Here is a 15,094-nt window from a genome sequence, read left to right on the forward strand (position 1 = left end):
TGTGGAATTATTCTGGGGGTGTGGCACTACAAGATATCCCCCACATTCTCCAGGAAGAAATTCAGAAGCAGAAGCCACACCATCAGCACTAGGCCCAAAGGTAGGTAGCTGAGTCTCTCCATCCCCAATGCAAATGGAAGACATGGGCCCATCAGCCCTTTTAAGCCCTTAACAGACTCATTATTTCTTATTATGGTCCATCCCCCCTCTCTACACCGTACTCAATTGTTGCATCTTGCCTTTAATTAAACTGCAAGCCCTTCAAGGAAAAGGATCTCCTCTCTCATGTGTTTGCACAGCACCACACAAGTGCCCCAGTCACCACTGCATCCTTTGCTTGCTATACAAAGGAAAACAAAGAACTAAGGGGAAGGAAATCTCCATGAGGATTTCTTTCACAGAGATTCCCCACCACTGTACTGCTTTTTGGTGGGTGAGATGGATTTGCACCCCCACCCCACACAGAGACCTGAAGGGCTCATCTTCAAATTAATGCCCAAGAGACCAAGGACAGCCACACAGAGTTCTTGGGCCTCTGCACTCATGGTGACCTCCTGGGCCCTCCTCTGCTCATTGGCTATAGTGTTCCAGCAGAGCCCTGCTACCAGACACTCCCCCATGGAATCTTGGGGCAGCTGAGATAGGTGGTGAAGGAAACACCTATGAAAAGCGAGTACATCACTGGGCGTGGTGGGGAGAATGTATGTTAACTACCCCTACTCCTGGCCTACACACTCCTTCCCCGTGACCTCTCCCATTCTCTACCCTCTCCCACAGCATGGGCTCAAGACCACACCCTTCACAGGGGTCCAGAAGGCAGGATAGAGTGGGGGTGGGGGGAAGGAACAGTGACACAGAACTGGTGTCATTCCCACTTCCACACACAGAGTCCCTCCCATCTTCACACAGACTTGTAGCTGGTTGAGGGGGGCAATCTACAGTAACATACACTTATGCAAGTAGAGTTGACAACCTTCTAATTGCACAAAACCGAACATCCCGGCCCCTCCTCTTCTCTGAGGCTCTGCCCCCACTCATTCCATCTCCCCTCCATTCATCGCTCACTCTCCCGCACCCTCACTCACTTTCACTGGGCTGGGGCAGGGAGTTGGAGTGCAGAGGGGTGAGGGCTCTGGGGTGGGACTAGGGATGAGGGGGGGAAATGGTCTCTGGACTGGGGGTGGTGCCAAATTATAACCAATATGAAAATATTGACATTTGCCACTTAAAATAGTGCTGATAAGTTTGTAACTCATGAATCTGTTTCCATTATTATTTTGTATAATATCTAACATACGAAAACAGCCTCAAGTGTGCTTGAAATGTAACATTACATACTGTAGCCTTTTTGTCTCTGAAAAATCACTATAAGGGCACTGAAATTCAAGTATCATAAAGCGTTCAGTTATACATGAGATATACTTACTGTAACCGTGGATAAGTCTAGTAAATCTAAATCACAAACACCACATCCAGTTTCACGTGTCCAAGCATTAGGGATATAATTTCCAAAGTAACTGAGCTGAATCTAGTAAGCAAAAGAACAATTCACACTTACTATATGTAAATGCAACTCATCTCAGTATTTTAACACAGATGAACACATCAGTGTTAATCCTCAAAATAGTTTAATAATTTCTGTATAGGTATGCTTTTCTTCCTTAAAAAACAGCCGCTAAAAGCTATTTTGACCCCTTGAACAAGACACAGAGAGAACATCCTCTGGAATTTGTGGTCACAGCTTCAAGAAGCTGAACAATTGTGGTGGGCATAATAAAACACATACTGCATTTCACTTGTCTTTGAAAAATGCCATGCCAAGAAATATTATCAGAACCAAGTTAGTAACCTTCCTGTAACTGATGGTCTTTGGTATTTATAGGAAAATAGAGATGGGCAAAGGGAAAAACTTCCTGAGAAGGGATTATATAAAATTTAGAAGATACAGGTGCACAGAATGTCAAATGAATTGGACTGAAGCTTTTTTTGGGGCAGCTATTCCAGGACCCAGAAAACAAACAGTGAAATATATCTAACTGATGTACCTGGCTCTCTCACAGGTTCTCTGGTAGTTGTGTTGCAACTTTGGAATTGGCTCCAAATCAGTTATATAATTATTCTAAGGTTAAGCAGTCCCGGGTGCCATATTTTATCCACAGCCACATTAGCAAATAAGGTTCCTTCCAAATTCATATTACCATTCTCAGAGGTTAAAGGATTTCTTCCATACCATCATAAACCTGTTTTAGAATTTGCCTACTCATTTGCCCTACAACCACCTCTACTATATTTAGTGAGTAGGCAGCACATAATTTCCATGTGAAAACTGCTCCATGATAAACTCAAATTGTTACAGTTTTCCTGTATTTGCCCTGATATGTTTATTTCCCTCTTCCTTATCGTATGTAGTAAGTGGAAAATATTTATCCAAGTCAGACAAAAAATAAAGCGTTACCAGACTTTTAGATACCTAAAAATAAATCTGTAAGCATGCTAAGCCAAATAAAATATGACACCAATACAAAGATAACTACACTAAGGAAAAATGTGTAAAGAACACTTTACATTCTTGCTATAATTTTGTTTCTACCTTTTAGATCAAAAAGTAATCCACTAAATCCTACTGAGTTCAAACAGAGCATGTATAAAATAGAAGTTTCTTGCAAATATTAAGTATTTTAATTTTGGAGATTATTTCAATGCATGGCCATTCCCCAGCTGGTGAACGTTTAAATATTTTTCTAACCTGTTCATCACATTTATATATCTCTGCTTAAGCTCTATTGCCACAGAAGGGCACAATCAAACTATGACAAAATGGTTCAGAGAAACTCATAGTAGGATTTTTTTCCCCTGCTTTTGTAGGTTTTCAAACTAAAATCCTCAAATGCTTTTGCACCACGACAGAAGTGGGTTAAACTGTTGTGTGACTATAAGCAGGAAAGAAGTTTTACTTAACATAGAATATTTTGGGAATTAGGCTTCACCCAATCCACTTGTTGCACATATGAGAATACAACTGTATTTGAGTGTTGACAGTTAAGTAGAGGTACTAATGAGTGCCAAACAGAATCAAGTAAATATTAGGCCAAGTATGGAAAAAACTTATCTACTGAAACCATTCCCAGAACCCACAAAGAAGTGTTAGAAAATGAGGTCTCAAATATGTTCTAGATTACATTGCAGCCTATAACACCCTAGAACTGATCTTTTCAATTACTAGCTTTGGTATGGTCTGTAGGTTAAAATTCATGGAAAAATTAGTAGTACAGTTTATGTGTACTGCAGACTGGAAGGATACATGCAAACATTAATCCTTGTAAATGGAAGCCATATGGAAGAAATATCAGCCATGTACAGTATGTATTTTAGAATTATAAGTCAACCATAGTTTACAGCACCTAATATAGGAGATTTTAAAAGATGAAATGCTAGGAGGGAAAAGTTAAGTCAGTAGTAGCTTGGATTTTAAAATGAGTAGTGTTGGCAGGAGTTGCAGCCTTGAGGTGTTATACTCCACTTCTGTGCCCTGCCTGAGACTTCTTCCCCCCAAAGCCTCTACATACTTCATTTGCAAAAAGCTCCGCTATGCATAAATCACCTACTATGAGTATGAATAAAATCAAAAGTTCTCCACTTGCTGTTCAGCAATGATAGTTCCATGAAAGCATCAGCTTCTGAAATCCAGAGCTGCAATCAAGTTTGCTAAGCAAAGAGTGAGCAGTTGCTGTAACTTGTTATCAATATAGTGGCAATGAAATAACAGGCTGAGGAGTATGTGATCAGCACAAACTTTAGCCATGTGACACTTATTAACTTTAATCGGGAAGTGAGCACCTGATTTCCTGGTGCTAGCTGAAAGTTTACTTCAGTTTCTTTTGTTGTCTTATTAAAACTAGTCCTTGATAAAAGCTGAAAAAGTGACTGTCACTTACTTTCGTGGGGCCATTTCCATGCAGAGTGACAGGCAGCGTCTCATACACTGAATTCCTAGCTCTTGCTCTTCCTTCTTCAAATTTCAGAAGAACTTCGTCTGCACATTAACCAGCATGTTAACAATACAAATGAAAATAGTTAATTGGAGGATGCTCAAGCGATCGGTGCTGTGTCACAATTAACAGACTTTAAATTTATTCTGGTATTGTAAGTAGTCTGGCTCTAGTCCCGTGCCCTATGTTCAATTCTTGGCTCTGCCACTCTTTTGCTGGGTGAGTGAGGGCAAGTGCCTTTCTGCCTTATGCCTCAGTTTCCCATCTGTAAAACTGAGATAAGATACTGATCTCCTTGATAAATGCTTTGAGGTCTATGGATGAAAAATGGCATATAAGTATTAATTTATTTACACTACTTATCTTATGGACTCTCTTATTACCTTAGTCTTTAAGCACTTCATAGGTAAATTAGATGTGAAGGATAAGGTCCAAAGGGAACTTCAGAGGTTTTTATGCTCTACATCCTTCACATGTTTTAAGAAGCTTTGCTTAGAGCTTATAAAATAGCATAACTTTAACTTCCCATTTACAAAGGAATTCAATTGAGATGTTCTACAGTTGAAGGTCAAAGGTGGAGGTAAGGAAGGAAGTTCATGCATACATAAAAAGGATTTCCAACTAAAATTATGACAATCCAGTCAATGTAAGGAAATTCAAAATTAAAGCTAGCCTATTCCATTATATGCCTTGCTAATAGAGTGATCTCTAATGAATATATGATTTACATACCATATGTACTTTGCAAGCCCTAATTAAATTTAGCTATAGAAGGATGGAAAGGTCAGTCTTGTCTAACAGTGATTATGAAGTTAAACCTAATTTTAGATATATCAAAACTATTTAAATCAAATTTTTTGCTAGTGATACATAAAAATCAGTTGATATTGTACATATCAGATCTGAGACATGATAATCTTACTAATGTGTTCATCATGGAGTAATCTCTTTCATACATGTATAATTTATTTATTTAAAATAAGGGAGAACTATTTTCACTTTAAAAAGCAAACAAAGAGGATATTAATGGCAGACATATGCAGTACAGGCCAATCAATACATGTGCTAATACACATACCAACAGCTCCATTCAAGGTCTGGAAAATTCTGCACTTGTGGTCCAAAGTAATGTTAATACGCGCCTAAACATTAAAAACAGCAAAGACATTGAGGTGTTATAAATGTTAGCATGGCACATGTTTAAACGTATTGACAGATATTAACCAGTTAAAGTTACAGGGTTTTTATGTTTCATCTGTTTTGGGGATCTAATTGCAAGTTTTTAATCTTTAAATATTCTTCTTTTTCAGAGTCTCATTTAGCTTTACAGCTGACAGTTATTTGCACATGTATTCCCTCCAGAATATCTGATTCATCAGAAAATTGTTTAAATTGATCTAATACATAAGTAGGGCCCTATCAAATTCACAGTCCATTTTGGTCAATTTCACAGTCATAAGCTTTAAAAATCGTAAATTTCATGACTTCAGATATTTAAATCTGAAGTTTCATGGTTTTGTAATTGTAGGAGTCCTGACCCAAAAAGGAGTTGTGAGGGTGGGAAGGAATCGTAAAGGCAGCACAGAAATAAGAGTGGCAACACCGCAACCTTCCTAAAATAGCCTTCCGACCCCCTGCAATTCCCTTTGGGTCAGGACCCCCAGTTTGAGAAATGCTGGTCTCCCCTATGAAATCTGTATAGTAAGTATATTGTATAGTACACAAAAGATGAGATTTCGTGGGAGGGAAGCTAGATTTCATGGTCCAGGACGCATTTATCATGGCTGTGAATTTGGTAGGGCCCTATACATCAGAGACGAGTTTGCTTGAAATTATGTAAGCTCAGCAAATGGAGGTCATGACTTTCCAAAGGAATCAGTTTGTCAATATAAGCTAGAGAGAAGTCTTCCGCCATGTCCTCTCTCTAAAAAAATAGACTAAAGAAGTCATAGCCCAACAGGATTAACATTTTTAAAAACACACAACATAAAGCATATTTCTTCAAATATAAAAGTTAAAACTAAGCTTCTTGATATAATATAGTATCAGTGGCTCTAATATACACAGCTCTACTAGAACTGAAGTTTCTACTCTGCCCCTAGAAAATAATTAGGGCTTGTTTCTGTATTCATTGAACACTCCAAACTCTCCTTAGCTTCAGTGGAATTCAGGGTGCACAAAGAATTCAGTATCAGGCCTAAAAGGTGATCTGAAAATATTTTTGAAGTATTTCGTTGTAGTGAAAGCATCTTTTAGCAAGGATCAAATAGGAATTCTGTGCTGCAGCTCTGATTAACTACCTCTTAAACTCCGGGTATGAGTTATATTTCTAATTACAGATTTGCCTATATCAAATTAAAAATGTTGATCTAGGCATATACACTTCAAACAGAAAAGGTTTATATTCAGCTTTGAATTACAGTACTTCATTTGGGCTCTCCTTACACATTTTGTGACTTGATTTCACAAACTACTGTTTGATTTTATATACATTTCAAAAGACTTCACCTCTCAGTAAGACATTCCCTTTATCCCATGTTATAAATTCAAAATTACTTCTGAAGCATGACCTTCTGGTTCCCAAACTCTTCCATGCTGGGACCTCTCTTGCCATACTAGGACCACCCTGTTATCTCATCATTTCCTGGGACTTAATTGGAGCTCCCATTTAGCAATATGAAATGGATGGGGGAACCATTCCATAATTCTTCCCACATGGAGAATCCAGGCTGTTATCTGATTAATTCCCCCTTTGGGTGGAAAGTTGGAGAGCAAGAGGTACCTGCAGAGTCCACACAGCCTTTACTGAGATTAATGGAGCTGATCACATCTCTCAGAGAGTTTAAAGCAGTACAGTGATGTCTGCCAGGATCTGCAGACAGCCTGAAACAATACTCTGAAGCATGATCCTCCTGAACTTTACTCGTGACCCTCTAGGCCAGTGGCTCTCAAACTTTTGTACTGGTGACCTCTTTCACATAGGAAGCCTCTGAGTGCAATCTCCCCTTAAATATATTTAAAGTGTTTTTAATTTATAATACCATTATAAATGCTGGAAGCAAAACAGGGTTTGGGTGGAGGCTGACAGCTCGACACCCCATGTAATAAACTCTCAACCCCCTGAGGGGTCCTGACCCCCAGTTTGAGAACCCCTGCTCTAGGCTGACAGTCCCTGTGGTATAGCAACCATCTTTGCACTACAGTAGTGTTTCCCAAACTTGGGATGGCCACTTGCGTAGGGAAAGCCCCTGGTGGGTCAGGCTGGTTTGTTTACCTCCCGTGTCTGCAGGTTCAGCCGATCACAGCTCCCACTAGCGACGGTTCGCTGCTCCAGGCCAATAGGGGCTGCTGGAAGCGGCAGCCAGTGGGAGCCACAATCGGCTGGACCTGTGGACGTGGCAGGTAAACAAACCAGCCCAGCCTGCCAGGGGCTTTCCCTACACAAGCCGCGTCCCAGGTTTGGGAAACACTGCACTACGGCATTCACAGCTAATCACAGGAATTTTTTTTTCCACTCTTAGCAAGTTTGTAGCAGCCTTCTGACACTATAATTGAAACAGCAAGTTATTTCAAGTGGTAAGAACTACTATTAAGGAAAAAATGAGTCACTACATACCCTCTGCAATGGGTCAATATAGATTTTGGTATAAAACAGCTGGTCATCATCATTATCCTGCAGGTTCCATTGCTGTACCATTTGGTTTATATAGGGAGCATAACCAATAAATCCTGCAATATCACACAAGAGAATTTATTTCTACTTGAAAACTATCTTTCTGATCATTCCATTGCATGTCAGATGGCAGAGTAACCTTTCTCTGCTAGCAGGAGGAGACAAGAGAAAATAATCAATTTCTAGCCAAAACTACATCTCCAAAGATGTCTTCATAATACACATTTTGAATAGCTTTCACCTGTTTAGTTAGTTTTCCTTATAATGGTATTTTAAGAAAACATGGAGGATTCTGGGATCTGTTTTAGATAACTGGAAGAAAAGTTCCGAGCTGGGTCTGAGGCTATGACTGTTGCAAAGAAAAGTGATCCAGCTGTGGAAAACGGCTGAAAGCTAAGCCTTAGTGTGGTCAGTCTCTCCTTGCCGGCAGGAAAGTATAATCCAATATGCCACAACAGTACAGGAAATTCAGCTGAAACTTGTTACACATTAGATTTATTTCAAAGACAAAAAAAAGAAATAAAGCAGGGGCTAGGTTACATGGGGAAAAATGGCATTAACTCTCAAAAGCTGTGCCCATGAAGCTCCACCCACTTATGAGTCCAAGAGGAGCCCAAAATGAGATGCCATGCGCAACAGATTGCACAGATTTTTTATAGTGAACATATTCCCTTCTTGACTGCTTACATCATGGTTAACCATGCAGACATTTAAGTGACAATAGCTAGGCTTCAGAGTTAGCACTTCACTGAAATCAATAGCAGTAGGTCACAATTCTCTCAGAGCTATTGCTTCAGGCTGCCTGTAGACTTAGAAGGACATTACCTTCTAAGGCTGTGTCTACAGAACAGCTGCTGCAGCAGCAAAGCTATGCTGTTGCAGCTGTGATGCTGTTGAGCTATAAGGCAGATGCTTCCTACATTGAGGGAAAGATTCTTTCCCTTGATGTAGTTAATGTACTTCTCTGAGAGGTGGTAGGGAGACCACCACCAGGGTTTAGGCTGATTTAACTATGGGGCTCAGGGTGAAAAATTTTCACAGCCCATAGCGACATTAGTCGATCTAATTTTAAAGTGTAGACCAGGCCTCAGTTACACTTGGTTTACATTTTGTAGATCATCTTTGCAAAAACAAAAAAGTCTAAAGATTTGATTGCTGTTTTTTGTTTGTTTGTTTTTTTAAATAAATAGAATCTCTAGCACAAACAGGGCAGCCATCAGGGAAAAATCATCAAGAAGAAACTGTATCCTGGCAGCTCCAGAGCCGGAGTTTATGCAAGCAATGTTTTTGCTAAATGAATATTTTAGCTCTCTCAATCCATAACCCTCCTTCCCACTTTACAAATTAGCACACATCTTCATGCACCTTCCTTCAAAAGAAAACAGAGGATACTATTACAGAAAGTGTTGTGACCCAAGAAGCTCTCAATGCCAACTGACAAAGGGTTATAGAAATCTCACGAGTCTGGTGTGTGCATCCTAAGTTCTCAACAGAATGTCATGAGAGATCTCAAATGAAAGCCAGTGTCATACTGGTCATTGATACCACTGTGAAAAATGCATACCGATACTATGTAAGGAGTTACTTATATATACTATGAAAATTCATAGATTAATTGATTCATAGATTCCAGGGCCAGATGGGGACCATTGTGATCTAGTCTGACCTCCTGTATAACAGGCCCCCTAAAAATAATTCCTAGAGTACTGATTTAAAAATGGTGAGTGATGGAAAATCCACCACAAATCTTGGTAAATTGTTTCAATGGACAGATATCCTCACTGTCAAAAATTTACACTTTATTTCCAGTCTGAATTTGTCTAGCTTCAGCTTCCAACCACTGAATTGTGTTATACTTGTCCTGGGTATACCTGTCCTCAGTTGCTATCCAGTGTACTCTGCCTGGCCAGTTCATGTGTCTTTTATGACTGGGAGACCATACCAGGTAGTTGCCCTTTCACCACATATTTATTCTTGCCTTACAACGTATAACATTGTACTGCAGGCTTACAGCAAGAGACAGCTTCCACATAGCCTTCTGTGCTCAACCCCAGCTCACCCTCTATGCTTTCTCCCTGCTTCCTGTTCCTCTCTCTTATATCCTCCCAATCACTGAGCCAACTGCCCCATTAGGCCAGAAATTCCCACCCAAGTGTTAGTAACCCTCAACAAAAATTGATTAATTGGCTTCAGTTAAGCCCGCGTTCTTTCCAGTGCTGTAGCAACCTCAGAAACCAGGGTGCTACTAATAGTGCCTGTCACAACACCTCTGCTAGATTGAAGATCCTGTTATTTACTATTTGCTCGCCATGCAGATACTTATAGACTGGAATCAAGTTACCTCTTAAACTTTCTCTTTGTTATGTTAGATTCAAAGAGCTCAATCTATGTATCATTATAAGGCAGGTTTTCTCATCTTTTAATCATTCTTGTGGCTCTTCTCTGCATCCTCTCCAATTTATCAACAACCTTCTTGAATTGTGAATTCCACCAGAACTGGACATGGTATTCCAGCAGTCCAAATAAAGAGGAAACAAAACTTCTCTACACCTATTCAAGAGTCCTCTGTTTATGCATCCCAGGATTGCAATAGCATTTTTGGCCATGGCATCACATTGGGAGCTCATGTTCAACTTATTATCCACCAGGACACCCAAACCCTTTACAGAGTCACTGCTTCCCAGGACAGAGTCCCTCACCCTGCAAGTATGCCCTATATTCTTTGTTCCTAGATGTATACATGTACATTTAGCCATATTAAAACACACAGTGTTTGCTTGCACCTAGTTTACCAAATGATCCAGATCACTCTGAATCAGTGACTTGTCCTCCTCATTATTTCCCCAAGTTGTGTCATCCGAAAACTTTATCAGTGATGATTTTATGTTTTCTTCCAGGTCATTGATAAAAATGTTAAACAACAGAGTCAAGAACCGATCCCTCTGGGACACTACTGTAAACATACCCACAGAATGATGATGCCCTGTTTACAGTTACAGTCAACCAGTTTTTAATCCATTTAGTGTGTGCCACGTTAATTTTATATCGTTCTAGTTTTTTAGTCAAAACGTTGAGTGTACCAAGTGAAATGCCTTTCAGAAATCTAAGTATATTAAATCAACCCCCATGTTGGCCATAACACTTTTTGAGTTAGGAAATGATCATCTATAGCATTTACAAATTCAGTATTGGCAGCACAAGACCTCCACATGTTTTTTTTAAAGTCTGTATCAAGGTATTAGTTACCAGCAAAGATGAAAAAAAGGGTTTTCCTCCTGCCAGGAGGTAAGAAATGTATATCCCTCTTACAGTATATGAATTAAGTAGTATAAGCTAACACAATGGATGCTCACTTACACACAAAGTCAACATAGAAGCAGCACGCAAGAAAAAAAAATTTTAAAAAAGCAAGCCTCAGGTGGTTACCTGGTCTATGAGCAAAGACAAGGAACTTTGAGGGTATAACAACAAAGCAATGACAACATCCCCCTCCCTGCCCATCCTACACACAGGAAGTAAATGGACAGTATGTTTACACTCATGACAATGGGATCTCAGTGAGCCTCAGTTGAAAACACCGCAAAGGACTTTGGGCGAGATAAACTTATTTAGACAAATGGTTAACCTGTTAGTTAAGTTTAGACTCTAGAAAGCATGTTATGATTGTTTTATATGTAACCATTCGTTTCCAAAATTTTACTATCACTTGAATCTTTGATAATATATTTATAGTGAAAACAAGAATAAGTTTATTGAAGTGCTGATTCTGAGCTGAATCTTACAAGCTGATGAGTTCTGTTTCTTTGGGAACAGCGGACCTGGTAGTTCTGTGAGTAGCTCATATGAGGCGACCACTTCAAAAGGGACTTGGGAGGAGAGTTCATGAGTTGCTAACAGGCGGGTGGTGTTAGGAGGCTGACACCCAGGTAAGTATGAAGAAAGACTCCTTTATGCTGGAAGCAGAGAGGAAGAAGGTGACTCTCAGTCACAGGAGTTAACAAAAAATTTTCCTCTAAGGGTCATTTAGGTGCCCAAACATGAATTTAGGAAACTAGCACTTTAGGTGAATTGCCCAGCACCCATGCACACATCCCCTATGAGAACAACAGAACAGCTAACCTTAATCAACCTTTAACAGTCATACCTACCTCCTGAATTAAGGAATCTTTTTCCACTCCGGACAACGGGATACTTGTCTGCTAATCTTTTATCGGGCCATATTAGTCCATCTGCTGCAAATACTACTTTATGGTTAGCTTGCTGGAACTTCTTTAGTATCTCTTCAGGGCCACCGGCAAAGATAACATCATAGCTACAGTAATAGAAAGATACCTGTTAGACAGCTCTGATTTTAAAGAAGAAAATTCAAACCGGAAAAGTTTTGGCTTATTCAGACTTAAAACCGTGCAGAGTTAAACCAGAGAGTGGTCTCTTAATTTTGATGCAACTGTTTCATTCAGAAACATGGCATATTATGCCATACTTTAAGTTAACACCATCTACAGATCCTCTCTCTTACCAAAATATGACCAATCAGTATCTTAACCACTCTACATGTATGTATCCCTTCCCTGATCACTTATATTCAGAAAATTTTGTGTTTCACTTTTTTGGCTGGCATCAGAGGGGTAGCCGTGTTAGTCTGGACCTGTAAAAGCAGCAAAGAGTCCTGTGGCACCTTATAGACTAACAGACATTTTGGAGCATGAGCTTTCGTGGGTGAATACCCACTTTGTCAGATGCGCATCTGACGAAGTGGGTATTCACCCATGAAAGCTCATGCTCCAAAATGTCTGTTAGTCTATAAGGTGCCACAGGACTCTCTGCTGCTTTTTTGGCTGAAATTTCTAAGGCTTTCCCTCTAACTTGGAGGGGGGGTTTTTTGGTTGGTTTTTTTTTTTTTTTAGTTTAAGGAGTTCTAATTAAGAGAAGAATAAGAAAATACTTTTTCCATTGTAAAACAACTTTTTTTTTTAAAAAAATTATTTATTGGGTAGGGGCTCAACAACTGAAATAGATTGGGGTTGAAATCTGGCATAAAATGGCCCTTGCTGTAAAGCAGTGAGTGGTCTTGTTTCAGAAAGCAACTGGTTTTGATTTGATGGGGTGACATACTAAGCATGTGCAGTAGCACATGTTTTAAACAGTTTTAAACTTAGAGAAACCCATGAACGCACACACCCTAACTTAGCTACGCACTTTTCAAAGGTTTCAGGAAAACAGAGGATCCGATAAATGGGATCCTCTTCTTATTGAATTCCACACAAATACAGCCCCTTATCTTAGATGATAACAGACAAAGCTTGGAGTCCAGATGACCTGAGTTCTAGTCGCACCTCTTCTACCCACTGGCCTTCACAGTTCTCTAACTTCACATCCTTATTCATCAAAGCCCTCCAGTATACACCTCCGAGAGTGAGAGTTAAATAGAATTCATATTTCAGGTGGGAGCAACAGACAAAAAGGTTGAGGCCCTAAATTTCAAGAGACATTAAGTACTTAAAGCTGCTCACGCTCCATAACTCTAGGAAAGCATAATAACAGGGAGACAGACTTAAAATGACCAGGCCAAAAAGTCAGAGGATGTTTGCAGACAGCTGGGAACAAAACTTAGTTTGTCCAACATTACAGATCTTGTCTACTAGAGATCAAAGAGCTGCTCAGAAAAAGTGTTTCAAATAAAGTCACCGGTAAAACTGTAAAACGGGGTTGCACGTTTGCCCACCTTGCAATATGATACCAACAGATGAATAAACATTATGTATGTGCAAAAACTATTAGGTCTTTTTCACAGAGAGCAGAACCATGATATAAGTGCTGAATGATTTGATGGGGCTGCACTTCACAATAGTCAGTTAGACCTCTGCCTGAAACTCTAAAGACCTGGATTTAGTTTCTACAGCTAACACCTACCTCTTTGTACATATTTGGTAGCCTGGTAGCCTCCTCACCAGAAAATGGAGTTCTTTCAGCATCTTTCTATACCTCACTGGGGGCCTGTGAGAATTGGGCATTATCAGTTCTTGGGAGGAGGGCAGCGGGGGCGGGGGGCGAGACATTGAGCTATAAGAATGCAGAATAGAACAACCCCCCTGCTTTCTCTTCACTGTGGAAATCTATACATCCTTCACACTTCCAGGAACAAGATGGAGAATAAATCATTGTGATTACTTGTATCAGGTAACATTATTACAACAGGAATGCAGCAAATGAAGCATACTTTTGTCAAGTATTTGTGGATCCTAATTCATTTAATCCTAAACCACCTTCACTCTAATATAATGAAATACTGTCTACTTCTAATGACTAGCTCCCTTGTTTATGCATACTTTAGGTGCTATTCCAGTCAGTAAGTGGGAGGCTAGGAAGCCTGCCTTCCTTAGTGACAATTACAGAGGTTTGAATTTAAAGCAATTACATATGGAATTCATACGATGAATATATGTTACATAGCACAGTTATATGACCTGTGGTCTATGAGTCTTGATCTATGAGTTTTTCACTATGCAATCTAGTCGCTTACTTCAAAAAAAGAAACCAAATTAATAGGAGCATAGGAAATAACTGCCAGTTGGATTAAATCAGCAGTCCATCTTGTCCAGAAGCCTGTCTCCTAGCACGGCCACACTAGATGTTTGAGGAAGGGGAAAGAAACCCTTTAACAGGCCAGTTTGACCTACTCGCCCATAGGAGAAGTTTCTTCCTAAATTCGGTCAGTTACTGGATGGCTATGAAAGAGAAAGTCTTTTGTTGCTTGTAATCCCCCTCTCCCACTGCCACTGTCTAACCTTATTGTGGATGTTCTCTTTACCAATGAGAACGTCCAGTCCTTGAATCCTGCTAAGCTCTGGGTCTCAGTGATATCTAGTAGCAGTGAGCATCATAAGTTTATGGTACATTGGAGGGCCGAGTGGGGAAGAGGGGAAACACTTCTCAGTTTGAAGATTGTTACCTTTCAATTTCATTATGTTCTTGTACTATGAAAACTAGTAAACAGAAACTCTGCATTTAACTTCTCTCACTCATCATTTGGTATTATACAAACATATCCCTTCTTCTCCATCACCTCTAAACTAAACAGCTCCAGTGTTTCATTCCATCTCCATAATGAAATCTTTCTACTTCCAGTAATATTAATCTCAACTCTGAGCACCATTTTCCTGCTATAAAACTTTTTGGAGGTTGGTTGAGCAAAACTAAACTGTATTCCAGCTCAAAAAAGACAGAGGCTTGGTCTACACTACGCGTTTAAACCCATTTTAGCAGCGTTAAACTGATTTTAACGCTGTACCCGTCCACAATACGAGGCCCTTTATATCGCTATAAAGGGCTCTTTAAATCGATTTTGTACTCCTCTCCGACGAGAGGAGTAGCGCTAAAATCGGTATTACCATATCAGATGAGGGTTAGTGTGGCCGCAAATCGACGGTAT

At 39.8% G+C, this 15,094-nt stretch overlaps 1 protein-coding gene across 4 annotated transcripts in view; it reads right to left on the minus strand.

Annotated features, from left to right (window-relative positions):
* Nucleotides 1–15,094, minus strand: part of PLOD2 (procollagen-lysine,2-oxoglutarate 5-dioxygenase 2) — a 92,523-nt gene that overhangs the window by 34,157 nt on the left and 43,272 nt on the right. For 3 of the 4 annotated variants that reach the window (XM_050965901.1, XM_050965902.1, XM_050965903.1), the window contains exons 4-8: nucleotides 11,811–11,974; nucleotides 7,606–7,718; nucleotides 5,068–5,131; nucleotides 3,936–4,033; nucleotides 1,427–1,528 (exon numbers count right to left, since the gene is read on the minus strand). In XM_050965901.1, coding sequence (XP_050821858.1) covers nucleotides 1,427–1,528; nucleotides 3,936–4,033; nucleotides 5,068–5,131; nucleotides 7,606–7,718; nucleotides 11,811–11,974 — 541 coding nt within the window. The remainder of the gene's footprint in view (nucleotides 1–1,426; nucleotides 1,529–3,935; nucleotides 4,034–5,067; nucleotides 5,132–7,605; nucleotides 7,719–11,810; nucleotides 11,975–15,094) is intronic. The other variant, XM_050965904.1, reaches the window with a different exon arrangement.

Source organism: Gopherus flavomarginatus, chromosome 8, assembly GCF_025201925.1.
Source record: "Gopherus flavomarginatus isolate rGopFla2 chromosome 8, rGopFla2.mat.asm, whole genome shotgun sequence".
NCBI classification, from domain to species: domain Eukaryota; kingdom Metazoa; phylum Chordata; order Testudines; family Testudinidae; genus Gopherus; species Gopherus flavomarginatus.